Source organism: Pleuronectes platessa, chromosome 14, assembly GCF_947347685.1.
Source record: "Pleuronectes platessa chromosome 14, fPlePla1.1, whole genome shotgun sequence".
NCBI classification, from domain to species: domain Eukaryota; kingdom Metazoa; phylum Chordata; class Actinopteri; order Pleuronectiformes; family Pleuronectidae; genus Pleuronectes; species Pleuronectes platessa.
Window position 1 is genome coordinate 8,747,532 of NC_070639.1, and position 13,383 is coordinate 8,760,914.

Consider the following 13,383-nt stretch of genomic DNA (forward strand, 5'->3'; position numbering starts at 1 on the left):
CACGGTCAAATAAAAAGAGAGGAAACTGACCAGTCTTTGGTTTTATATTAGACGTATAACATACTTTAGACACTATGCATGACTTTAGAGATTAACTTTTTCATGGTTTTCTGACAACCGTTATATTAATTGGTATCAGTTTTCCTCCATTTGGCCTCGTGGGCCTGTTTAATCGATAATTCCAAATATCCATATTTTCTGTGCAGCTGTAATTATAAATTACCCGGAATACGAAATTGGGATTGTAGCCGTTTTACAAATGTAAAAATACACAATATTTAAACACATTCGGGGTTTTAATTGTATATATTAAACGAGGATTAGTCTAAATATAATATATACAATTTTTACTTAACATTAGGTTTACAAATTGGACTTAGAAAAAAATGAAGCAACGGAGTGTGTGTATGGTGTGTGTCTGTCTTATAATAACGTTAAAACTTTAATACTTCAATAATATGAAATGATAGTAAATTCTTGCCAAAGTGCTGTAATTTAAATCTGAAATATTTTGGATTGCTTCTTGTATTCAGAAAAAATGACCGTTGTCTCCGCACACAGAACATCAAACTATGGAAACAGATTTGATGGCGATGTTTGGGCCGAAATTACACATACAACTTTTGTTCATTTTTTATTTTTTAAGCATTGTTAGTTTATTTACCAGTTTGTAGAATTATACATTCAAGAGCACCGGCCACCGCCAGGACCTGTTCACGCTCATATTGAACCACAATTTCCACTAAACTTAAAAATGTAATTGTTAAAAAATTAAATATTATGATAATAGGAAATAACATAAAAAAAACCTTCATGACCATGAATATATAAAAGGTTTTGAATTTAAGTCGCCATCAGAAAACCCTGTGTTCAAGTGAGCGGGACCTTATCAGGGATTAGACACAGGACACAGCGAATAGTCTATAATAGTATATTAGTCTTAAAATAGCCTATTAGCTTAATATTCGGCTATAGTCACTTTCATTGTGCAGAATCGAAGTTATTTTATTTAACATCGACACAGACACATCTGATTTAAAGGTCTGACCGTGCGTCCTGGGTTCATGGCAATTATCTGGAAAACGCATATCTATTCACTCCTATTCAAGTTTTTGGTGTTTAATTTCGACCGAGTTCACATTTGTCAGGCTATATTTAAATCGCGTGCCCCCACAATTAAAATATTAATGTAGTTAGGTACTTTTATTTTCATCCTGTATTTGCCTGGCAACAAGAGGCTATATATATATGCACGAGCGTGTCATGACGTACATCCTGTATTATGGTCAGTGCTGACATCACGGATTTACTCTGTGGTCTGATTTGGGGATTTTCATATATTTATTTTCTTATTTTTCCAAATTTCGTGGCTGCTCATTGGAATGAACTAATAAATTAATGCTCAATTTTATTGTTTGGTCTTGACCTAAATTAGTAAATATCACTGTTAGCGATAAGCTGAAGACCTCACTGTGCTAAACCAAATGTAAAAAGACAAATATAACTTGCATTTGATTTGTTTTTAAGCTGACAAGTAAGTTTTGTTCCATTTCAGACGCACAGCAGAAAACAGGCCTACACCATATTTTACTCTAACAGCCTGCAGATGTTTGACTTCATTAACAGTTATACAATAATTGAGCCGCATGAACTCCCACAAATCAACGTTGTGTGGGAATAAAGTGGCTGTCCATTACGCACGAAAATCACAGTCTTCCCTGTGCAGAAACACACCTTTGAGTGTTTTTCCGTTTCTTTAAAATAGGATTTCTTAGCTCTTGCACGGTGCCTGCTGAATATGTCACACAGGCCCTGTTATGCAACGTGTGTAACCTTGAAGAGGCTGCAGCACGACTGTGGTGCGGACGCGCTCTGTGCGGGGAAAAAGCCATGGATCACACTGTATATTTACACATACGTGTCATTCACTGGCTCACCTTTGACCCTAAATGTCAGTTTTTGCGTGTCACACGCAAAATGAAAACAAAGAGGGGGAGAGGAGGAGGAGGTGTGTTAGAGTTCTCAAGTTTTATTTGTCAAGATCTTGGGGAAGTATAAAGTTGTCAACGCTTAGAAAATGAATAGATTGTACATTTGTGGAAAAGAAGGAATGAATTGGTGACTGTGCGTCTGAATCCTATGTAAAGACCATCTGGTGATTGATTCAGGGAGGTTGGATCTTAAGGGGAATAAAGCACAAAAAATGGTGAACAGTTAAATGAAAAAGTGCATATCCGACTCTAATTCTGTGCATCTCACGAGTCACTTGTAAACAAGCGGTCGCTGTGAGTGCGTGAGATGCCACAGGCTCGTAATGAATTAAAACAACTTACAACTGCCAATAAAACTGACAGTAGAGTCAAGTAGGTTGACGATGCATTCCTGGCCCGCACCCATCAAACTCGTGCACATGTCAGTCATTCCCCACAGGTACTCGCTGCTGTGACTAAAGTGCGAGGAGAGTGTAGTGAGCATTGGTTGGATCTGTGGGCTGATGTGGGCTGCGAGGATGTGCGGCTGCAGCAGCAGCAGCAGGAGCGGCAGCAGCAAACTCATTAATAAGGTGATCCGTCTGCGCGCTGCCATCCGTGAGTCCCCCACTCTGTACGAGCCATTCTCGTGGGGGACTGAGATCTTGTCCACTTCTCTGAGCCTCAGCGAATCCCACTTTTTCACGTCAAAATTGCGCACGAGGGGACCGACGTTCATCTCCTTCTTCGGGGGCAGGGAGGTCTCCTTCAGGACCCTGAACCTCTCCCGAAACTCCTGCATCTGCTCCAGGAAGCACAGGGGGTCGGAGGCGCTCCTGAAGGACTCGGCGATGCTGAGCGCGCGTCTCTGCTCCTCCAGCGCCGCGCTCAGCTTGGTGATCTCCGGGTCGTACGCCTGCATCACCACCAGCTTCAGTGTCTCGAAGTCGGAGAGGATCTCGCTCTTTTTGCACTCGAGGCCACTGATGAGTTTGTCGAAATATTCTGTTACCTTCTCCGCGTCCTTGGTCACCGACTGCAGCGCCTTTTTCTTACTGGTTTGTAGTGTCTCCAGGCAGGACAGGATGTCGGCGCTCTGCCAGCTCTCCACCCCGTGAAGCAGCTCTTCAAACGCCGCCTTCTCCCGACCGTATGCCTCTTCCAATGAGCAGAATTTATGCCCTCTGTGCTCATCTGTTGTTGCGCAAAACCCACATATGAGTTTTAGGTCCGTGGCGCAAAATATATTAAGAGGCTGACCGCAGTGTTGGGCGCACGCAGACATTTTAGGCAGAACCTTGATTTTGCTGTACTTCTCCACAATTCCTCGCAGAGAGTAGTTGATCTGGAGGCTGTTTGCGCCGTTGTGAGGGGTCTCCTTGCGGCAAGTGGGGCATTTGAAAGGGGTTCTGTATGATGGACCTCGGCTCCCCTCCAAGAGTCCATCCAAGCATTTCTTGCAAAAGCTGTGTGAGCACAATAAGACCCGCGGGTCCTCGAAAAGACCGCAGCAGATCGGGCACGTAAGTTCCTCCTCTAGCTGCTCCATGTTGTCCTGTAAACACATCGTGCATGCGTCAAAATGGTGCATTGTTTACATAATAACGCAAGAAATCAACGCGTAATTCAAAAGTAGGCTACCCAATACGCACCCTCGCTCAGAGAGAGGCTGTCACATACGAAAGCAGAGGCAATAAACTAAAATCGAAAAATGCTGAAGCATCGCAAAGGATACAGATTTGTGCAGTCAGGATCCAGCTGCGTCTGCAGGAGTATTCCCATCCTCCGAGTGAAACCGAATCGCATCGCTGTAGGAGCGCGAATCGTTGGCACGGGCTCTGCCAGAGGCTCCATCTGCCGATCTGATGTTGACTAACATCCTGCTCTGATGTCTACTGTAAGCAGCAGTTGCGAGAAACTTAAAAGCACTGAATATAAATCAAAAATATCTTTACAGATGTTAACTAAAACAGCAAACGATCTCCCCCCTCCCCCCCGGTATTGGTGGAGCAGCAGGACGGTTGCTGAGCTGAGCTGAATCCTAAATCACAGCCGCCGGAACCAATCCAATGCGACAAATTAGCGACGAGCGGGGATCGCGTTAGCGTCGCTCCTGTTGGCAAGGTAGTGAAGGAGGGCTGTGACAGATTTTGCAAGCGCATAGTAACATGCAACCACTGGACCAACAGAATCACTCACCAGCTGCTGAGACGCACAGTGCAACGCAATCATGGCGCTTGTTGCTGTGCAGACTTCGCCCCTTCCGGGTCTGGTGTTAACTGTTTCAGCGACGAGCGGTCATTTGTAAGATGCACCGATTCGTCTGTGTTTTGGGCACACGTGCGCGCCTGAGGGAAATTTACCGGCATCAACACGAGGGCTGCTTGCGTGCGGATTTATTTGACAGCTTGCCTTCGGTGATCGGGGGTGTTTACGCTTTTGAAGCAGCTGGGTCAGATGCAGAGGCTCCCTGGCAGGCGGATGGGGGAGGGGCTGTTGCTATGCAAAACATTACAGCGTGAAAAACTGTCAACTAGGTTTCGGTCCCGTCGTGGCAACACGGGCTTTTTATACTGCCCCACTTCAGTCACCCGTGTGGAAACATGTCAAAATGTGCACATGCACACCGCCAACATGATCACCTGGCTGCATCGGCTGATACACAAAACTCTGAGGCTAATTTGCACTGAAAACAAAAGTGTCCGATTATTTGGTCAACATCAGTTAACAGATAATGAGGACAATGTTGCAAACGCCTCACTGTTGATGTTTCATCACTTCAAGGAAACTTTGAGGTTCCTCTTCCTCACGATGTGACTCTGAATCATCACTCCATCACTCATCCACCACTACACGCGTGACACTTGCCCACCAACAAAACTCACTTTCTGTTCACTTGCGGTTATGTAACTTCGATATCCAATAGTTACTTAGTCACGTGTGGGAAATTTTTGACCTTGATTTTCTTCCCTTGTTTCCATGCCATCAGGAGCAACTGCCTATCTTAACCACTGTGATTGGATACAGTTGTGTGGCTGGGGCTTATGCAGCGCTGCCCTCTGCCGCGGCGTGTCGCTGTTGCGTTTCGACGTGACGTTTGGCGTTGACACCGGACGCTCTTTGGCTCCGTGCTGCGACCGGATGTGCAGCCGAGGTAACAGTGCAAGAATGGCAGCGATGTTTACGTGTTGTCTTGGCTGCTGCGGAGATGGCGGCTCGGGGCATATTGCTCTGAAAGAAATGCCCACGGTTCAGTTAGACACTCACCACATGGGTACGTGAGTTTGTCTGTAGCTCTCACAATGTTTTCCGGTTAGTTTTATAACTCGTCGACTGTGTCTGACAGTGACACGATGATTTGCTACTTCCGTTAGCATTAGGTAGCTAGCTACGATGCTAAATGTTTAGATTGCTATAAGGTGGATACCTTTCTGTGCTTTAACTCTCTCCTTCTTTGTAAACGTTCTATTCGGCTCTACTCTATTACACGCCACGCGGATTAACATTGCAACACCAATAATCAGGGAAACTCATAAACTCAAATGTCGTGCAACTATCCACAGTAATGGCTGCTTGGATTAAAATTCCCCTTTTTCTGACAGCTAAACTTTAAAGATCCCATCTATAATCGTTTTGAGACACGTGCAGTAAATTCCCACATGCTTTCTATATAAAATAGTGGAATTTACGAAGATAGGTACGTTGTGAGGTTGTGTGTTTTCTTGTGATTGGAAACTACAGCCACTGTAATCTGAATTACAATTCTCGATGACTGTGTAGTGGAGGAGTCAGGTGTCCACATCACACTTGGTTAAGTTAGTGTCCAAATTTGTTTTGATGTCACAGAAAATCCCCTTTCTGCTTATATTTAATAAACCCCAAATACAGCTAAACACAGAAACATTTTAGTCTGCACAGTGAAGGTATAACATAAAAGAGAATTAACACCAAGCAAAACTGACAAGTATGTTTTACTTGGATAGTATTTCACTGAAAAGGTTTTTTAATAAACTTGGACAAGACTGGATTTATCTGCTCTGATTTTCTGAATGAGCAAAATATCTCAAGATCCTTGTTCTGTATGTCTGAATAAGTTGTGTGTGTTTTATCTACATATACTTATATACATAACTACAAGGTAAATAAGGGCTTGTGCAAGAGAATAAATACATACTAAATACCAACGCAGTCATGTATTAAGCACATCCCAAACATTTTGGTTCCAGCTTCTGAGATTTATTGTGTTTCACCAGTTGATATGATTGTAAAATGTTTATCTTTGGGGGGTTCATTGGACAAGGCAATCATTTTCAAGCTGTTATTATGAGCTCTGAGAAGATGTGATTGGGACTTTCTAGTATTGGCAGAAATTGTTTAGAATAGACAACTGAAATAACTCAAAAAGCCATTTGCAGTGAACACAGTAGCTTGTTGCATCTAAATGTATTCTTGATTTTGTTTTTCTTCCAGGCACAGATGTTGTCATTGTAAAGAGTGGTCGGAGGATATGTGGCACTGGAGGCTGTCTGGCCAATGCTCCTTTGCACCAGAACAAAAGTTACTTTGAGTTCAAGATCCAGTCCACTGGTAGGTGTTTGACTTTGCGTCGATGATCTTCCTGTTTCCATTACACTGCTACTTTTCTTTTCCGTCAAGAGGGCCATCTTCTAGTGCATTCCTCATGGTTATTATTAATTCTGACACGCTAGTTCCCCGTAGATAAATAATCTTGTGACTGCATGCGCACTGATGGAATGCTGTTCACTTACAACAGCATCTTAAACCATGAGACATTTTATTTCTTACATACAGTGGCTAGAAAATGTACTTAAACCCATTGTAATAGCTCCAGTTGTGTTAAACTTTTTCTAGCATAAGGTGAGATTTACTTTCCAGTTATATTTATAGAAAAAGCACCATCTGTTTTAACTAATAAGACAGACGATTCTGATGTTCTGGTCCATACCCATTACATCATTCAAACATTCACAGTGTGAGGTGGAAAAAGGTATGTGGACCTTGAAGCTAATAAAAAGCTGACGTGGATTTCGCAGGATTTCTGATCAAGAATGATTGATTTTCAGAAAGCTATAAATGGTTATGAAATAATTTGATATTAATCTACCCATTGTTTGAAAAACTATATAGATAGATGTAGATGATTTAGTACTGTACATACTCTGATATTTGGGACACATATCATGGCTATTTAAAGGTTCATAGTTTTCATTTGTTGGTCTACTAGAATAGGTTTACATGCTGTTCAAAATTGGCATTATTTGTCTCATACTGCACATTCTTCTTTTCATCTTCTGGTCAGAAACATTTTCTTTTAGCCCTTGGCCTTTCTCCTACAAAGCCTAGTAACTGGTCAGCTGGCCCAGTCTTGTGGTTAGCTAGTCAGAGTGCGTCTGATATGTACCCAGAGGCTTCCTGAACAACTGTAAACACCTCTAAAGTAATGGTAACAATGGCGACTGTTCTGCCATAACACTTCGAGCCAAACTGGCTAGTAAGCAAACATGTCACAAGTGAACTGGTAGCATGGACGCTTTACCCTGAAAAATTAAGAAGCACAATATGGTCTCTTACTACACAGGGGTCATTTTTATCTTTCCACTGTAAGTTGTTAAGCAATGCTACCCTAATGCAGCTTCAAAATAGTTACAGACTGATTTTACTTTAACATGTAGTTGTGAATATGCCATGCAGGCGAGTCTCAACCATTGATTTCATTGCAGTGGATCTTTGTCATAAATCTGAATGCATTTTATACTGTATTTTGGTGTTTTAAATAACAGGTACATTGCTGTTGTGCTTTCTTGTGTAGGTGTGTGGGGAGTTGGTGTGGCCACGCAGAAGGTGAATCTTAATCAAGTGCCTTTGGGCAGAGACACAAACAGCCTTGTCCTGAGGCATGATGGCTCTGTGTACCACAATAATGAAGAGAAGAATCGCCTGCCTGCAAACAGCCTTCCCCAGGAAGGTGACATTATTGTAAGTGCGCAGTTTATTTAATTGATCTTGATTTTAACTTAATCTTAATGTGAGTCTGCATCTTGTCAAATAAATACGAATTGAGCATAAATAGATAGATATATAGTCATATTACCAATGAACTGAAATCAGGCATAAAGATCTGGATTCCAAAGATAAAGTATGTGTTGTCTGAAGCCGTTCTGTGCAGAGTAAAAGTGCTGCACTAATGTTTGCTGAGAGTTATTTTTATCAGTCTTGTCTAGGACATGTTGAGCTATCTCATGGTCTTCCAACAATCATGTGACCTCAGCTTGTGTATATTTACAAGACTCTACTGAAACTGTACAGAGTAATCATGTGTTAGAAGCCTGCGGGAGCGGATTGCCCTGCAGGTCTCACAAGACCCACAGTAGAATTTGTTTTGGTTTTATTTCACCTAAGGCAGCTGGCTGACAGCAACAGTCACAATGTAATGCATAGTATAATGTGGCCTACATTGCGTTCGGTAGTTTGTCACATTCAAACCAAATTGCTATTTTCCATCAGTTCGATCAGTTTCATTACCACAAAACACTTTAAATATAAACAAGCTACTCTAGAGTTTTCATATACATTTAAAAACTCCTAAGTCCTTCATTGGCAGTATTCTATTTGTGAGAGCCGTGTTAGAGAGACCCCCCACCACCACAACTTTAACTAGGGCTACGTTGTAGCACTAACGGGCCCGAGCACAGGCAATTTCAAGTCTGTTGCGGTCGGGGAAGAGAGAGCGATCGATGACCAAGCGCACGTCTCTGCCTTGCGTGCGTTTTAAGCTCTGCAGCAAGAATAAACGCTTCACTTCCTGTAGCCAGCAGGTGGCGCTATGATTTTAAGTCATGGTGTCTTTGTAGATGTCATCAGGTCGCGACTCTTGTCTTACATGTCTAGTTTGGAGTCGATGGGACCAAATATGTCTAAGATATAGAAGCTTGTGTTTTCATGGCGTTCATCACACTTTGCCGCCACGCCACGGTCAGACGGTGTGTCAGAAAGTTGTTTCTTTGATAACTTTTTATCTCCATATTGTTGTGATGACACTCATCTAAATTTTTTGTTGATCTGATGAAAGCTCTCCGAGAAGTACATAAAAATAGAACATGTACCAAAAACAAGACATTTCCTGCTGCCACCAGGGGGCGCTGTCATTTTAAGTCAAGATTTTTGTGTTGTTGTCTTCAGGTCGCGACTCTTGTCTTACATGTGTAGTTTGGAGTCCATGGGACCAAATATGTCTGAGATATAGAAGCTCGTGTTTTGATGGCGTTTCTTCACACTTTGACGCCCCGCCACAGTCAGACGGTGTGGCGAAAAGTTTTTTCTTTGATAACTTTAGATCTTCATTTTGTTGTGATGACAGTCGTCTAAATTTTAAGTTGATCTGATGAAAGCTCTACGAGAAGTACATTAAAGTAAAAAATTATGGAATATGACCAAAATAGTCACTAAATCAAAAATGGCGGGCTTCCTGTTGCGTTTTTCATAATGCTCCAAGAGGCTTTTTTGTACATCTGGTGATGATACACAACTGTCTTCAATTTCGTGAGGATCAGTGAATGCTAAATGAGGTGCATCTCCGTAAATGAGGGGCTCTCCGTTGGTGGCGCTGTTGAGCCATTTTGCCACGCCCATTTCCAAATACCCCAGAATACGTAAATTTTCACGACTTTCTAACTTACTGCAAACTTTTACAACTTTTTGAGCATGGTAAAACCCTCAAAAAGCCAATTCATTAACGACACAGCAAAATAATAATAATAGGAATAATAATAATCATTTCAATTTCAATAGGTCCTCTCACCGATTTCGGTGCTCGGGCCCTAATAATTTAAAATTTAAAGGGTTATGTTTTTAATGCATCAAACCATTTTCAAATGTGATTATAGCCACATGTAAAATGTCTGTGTTTAACTCTATTTTTGTTTATTTGCCTCAGGGCATCACATATGACCACGTGGAGCTGAATTTATATCTGAATGGAAAGAACATGCATTGTCCTGCCTCTGGGATCCGAGGCACTGTGTACCCGATTGTTTATGGTAAGTTTAATTGTTGGCTTGATATACTGACTAGTTAACCAAGGTTTATTACACTTGGGATACACTCTCTTCCTACAGCTCATAAATATCCTTGAAAGGTTTAATTTGACAACAATAATCAAGCCCTCGAAAGTTTTAGAAAAATTCACATAGGTAATTTAAAGTAATTAAATTGATCAAATCTGTGCAAGAGTAGTGATTGAAGTTCTTACCATATATATTTCAATTAACAATATTAAATAGGCGATGTTTCACTGTCTATTTATGTGAACACATGGCTTTGGGCTTCTTTGAATTTGAGGTAATCAGGCCTGAGAGTCTTTGAAAGTTCCTTGAATTTTATGTTTAGGTATTGGAACGGTGGGGATAATATCTTACAATCTTTCTTGGCATTGAAACTTAGGTTTTGTAAATGTTATGGACAGTTTAAACTGCCTTGTCAGAAATGATAATATAGCAATGCACTTTTATTCCACAAGAGGGCTGTATTTATACATTTTTACATAGCACCAGTCAGGCTAGGTCATTAGATACACTTAAAGTATTTTTTCTTTATTTTCTTATTTGTCCACAAACCGATTTTCCACCCAACTGTGATTTTTATGAACTTATTCAAACATTCTTTTGTTGAAATAAAGCAGCCTTACCTCGGAGGATCGAGAACTGCAGGTTTTATCCTGGTCGTGGGGCCATAGCCAAGGATTCCCCAAAAATTATGATATTTAGTGGTGATATTCAGAAGTATTTCTGAGCTACAGAATATATCATTTTGATCAGAGTCATGCTGAATGCATTGCTCTGTATTCAGAAAAATATAATTTATGTTCAAAGGGCACAATAAACTTTGGAAGAATTATGACAGCACTTTTTTCTAAGAAGCATTTGCATAAACTGAACCATGCCAACCTAAACACCACTATTCATTTGATTCTTTGAAACCGCCAGTCTTTTTCACATCAGACGTTCTCTCTTTCCCAGGTGACAAATAATGTGGCACTGTTGTATTCAATTGTCTAATGCAGCTAAATTACGTTAAGCAATCCTTATTCACCCCCTTTTTCCTACTGTGACATGTCAAAAGTCTTCAGAAAAATCATTCCTAAAAAATGGATTAACCACAGTAATTAATAGAGTTGTACGTCTTCATTAGCCTTATGATGCTATTCGATTACATTTCAGCAGCCAACGTTTCGATTCACAACGATGCATCTCGATGCATATAATGTATCACATCCACAATTTTCTATATAACGGCACATGGCTTCTTTTTATGTTAATAAAATCAGTCAGACAAACATGAAATCTCATTTTATTTAGAAAATGCTTAAAAAGTGTTATAGACAGTAACTGTTATTAAAACTCTGCTGTCATTTACAATATAAGGTTTTCAATTAAAAAATCTGACTACAACAGTAAGTGTATGACAGCGATCAGTGCTCTCGACACTGATTTGACATTCATTCAGTTAAGACTTGTGTGCTGTACCTGAGGCTTAAAAGGACCAACTCTGATTACAGCCTTTACTGCATCAAGGTGGCCCAACCTGACAGAAACTTCGACACAGGATGACCAGACCTTTAATGAGCCTCCTGCTCCTAAAGCAGTGGTTATAATTATGCAGTTGTGGGACATCACTAAAACAATGAACGTAGCAGAAAACATGAATCGATAATTTTAAGTCACTGCGTCAATGCAGAGTAGTCATTATCGCGATGCATCTGAGAATCGAGAAATTTGCACCCCTCTGGTAATTAAGCATTAAATTCAAAGACAGTTTTCTCGGATTTCATCTGTGTGGTCCTACGTGAACACACTTCTTTTGCATATTTTGAATAAGAAAAGCTTTGTTTGTTGTTTTTCACATTAAAGATGTTTACATTTGACTTTTTGTTTCTATTGTCTTCAATTTGGTTTCAACAAGAACTGGCCTCAAAGGTAAATTTAAATGATCAATGTAAACAATGTTTAAGCTTGTGCTCTCCCATTTGTTGTTGCAGTGGACGACAGCGCCATCTTAGACTGCCAGTTCAGTGACTTCTATCACACACCGCCACAAGGATTTGAGAAGATCCTCTTTGAACAACAAATCTTCTGAAGGAGCACTTCAGCCTCGACCCACTTTACCTCCTGTGTATCTCAAAGCAAACTCCCCGGCACTACAGTTTGACCTTAATTGAATGCTAACGCTTTATGTGGCTTTTTCTTTGTTAACCCTGATTACGCTTGTCTCTACTACTGCTCCGGATTTATGTTTGAGTAACTTTGAAGAAGTACCGCATTTATGATTATTGGTTAACTGTGATTGGCTGTTTGAGTCTAAGCTGATGTTAAAAATTCATCAATCAAATCATTAGCCTGTGTCAACCCTGATCACACTGTTTATTATGAACTGAAACACGTTCAGTTGCTGCTCACATTCTCTGTGTGTCTATAGATGCCAGAATCAGAAGCCATGTTTGATTGACGTCGCCTTATAGTCATGTTTTCCCCTAAATACCAAACTGACATCGCAGCATGCACACTGTATTTATATTTATTTATTTGAATCACAGATCAAAGTGATATGTTTCCTTAGTTTGACAGATGATGTAAATATTTTGACCATCAAGAGTTGGTGAACTTGTTGAGGTACAGCTACCAGTACTGACTCATTGAATATGTCACATTTACATGTTGGCTGCCTTCTTTATGTAAGAATATAATTCAAAGTGGAGACATTGCAGCATTATTTCAATTTGAGTTGCCCCAAAAAAGCATGGGTTTAAAAAGCGAACTGCATTTTGAAACAGCGCACATTCGTGTTTCTTTAGGTTGACTTTTCTCTGAGGTATGTTGAGGTGACGGTGCTAATCAAATCTATAAACAGCCCTTTACTGTCCCCCCCCCCCCCCCATACTGGCCTCGTCCTGAAATGTTTTTAATGGAGTATTTGTTCTAAATATCAGAATATTCCCAGAGTCCGGTGCTGGCCGTCTCTAAGTAGAGATATGTGGTTTAAAAAATGTCAATCTGTCGTGTTGTATTGGCATTGCATATTCTTTGCTGAAGTGGGACGGTTGCATATTTCAAATGCTTGTCTTTGTTTGCACTTTTGATGCCATATTGTACAAGCAAATCTAAATATTGTTAATTCAATAAAATTGTGTCTGGAAGCAACATTTATCGAATCCTGGTTGTGTCTTTAGTTAGTTAAATTGCGAAAAATTTTCACAATATCAATAATCGTCTCAGTATAATTTTTACCTACAAACCTACCAGCTAACCCATCAGCCTGGCAACCAACCTACCAACCTACCAACCAACCGACCTACTAAATTAAACCAACCAACTTACCAGCCAGCCAACCAACCAACTTA

General features: G+C 40.7%; 2 protein-coding genes across 3 annotated transcripts; one reads left to right on the forward strand and one right to left on the reverse strand.

The window, feature by feature from the left end:
• Positions 1 to 2,013: 2,013 nt before the first annotated feature.
• trim13 (tripartite motif containing 13) lies at positions 2,014 to 4,454 on the reverse strand. 2 transcript variants are annotated; one of them, XM_053439736.1, is made up of 2 exons: positions 4,170 to 4,454; positions 2,014 to 3,525 (listed from the first exon to the last, which is right to left on the reverse strand). In XM_053439736.1, the coding sequence occupies exons 1-2, from the start codon at positions 4,200 to 4,202 to the stop codon at positions 2,320 to 2,322; spliced, it is 1,239 nt and encodes a 412-aa protein (XP_053295711.1). In that variant the 5' UTR covers positions 4,203 to 4,454; the 3' UTR covers positions 2,014 to 2,319. The 2 variants fall into 2 exon arrangements, with proteins under 2 accessions (XP_053295711.1, XP_053295712.1); XM_053439737.1 differs by lacking the exon at positions 4,170 to 4,454 and adding an exon at positions 3,623 to 4,161.
• Positions 4,455 to 4,934: 480 nt separating this feature from the next.
• LOC128455834 (SPRY domain-containing protein 7) lies at positions 4,935 to 13,185 on the forward strand. Its single transcript, XM_053439739.1, has 5 exons — positions 4,935 to 5,244; positions 6,441 to 6,557; positions 7,801 to 7,967; positions 9,925 to 10,027; positions 12,025 to 13,185. Exons 1-5 carry the CDS (start codon positions 4,950 to 4,952, stop codon positions 12,120 to 12,122), a joined length of 780 nt encoding a protein of 259 aa, XP_053295714.1. The 5' UTR covers positions 4,935 to 4,949; the 3' UTR covers positions 12,123 to 13,185.
• The last annotated feature ends 198 nt before the right edge of the window (positions 13,186 to 13,383 follow it).

Excerpts from the sequence above, each read along its gene's own strand:
- trim13 (XM_053439736.1), bottom strand. The coding sequence starts at position 4,202 with ATGATTGCGTTGCACTGTGCGTCTCAGCAGCTG. Across the intron at positions 3,526-4,169 it reads ACTGTGCGTCTCAGCAGCTG|GACAACATGGAGCAGCTAGA; the intron begins GTGAGTGATTCT and ends ATGTGTTTACAG.
- LOC128455834 (XM_053439739.1), top strand. The coding sequence starts at position 4,950 with ATGCCATCAGGAGCAACTGCCTATCTTAACCACTGTGATTGGATACAG. Across the intron at positions 6,558-7,800 it reads GTTCAAGATCCAGTCCACTG|GTGTGTGGGGAGTTGGTGTG; the intron begins GTAGGTGTTTGA and ends TTTCTTGTGTAG. Across the intron at positions 10,028-12,024 it reads TGTGTACCCGATTGTTTATG|TGGACGACAGCGCCATCTTA; the intron begins GTAAGTTTAATT and ends TTGTTGTTGCAG.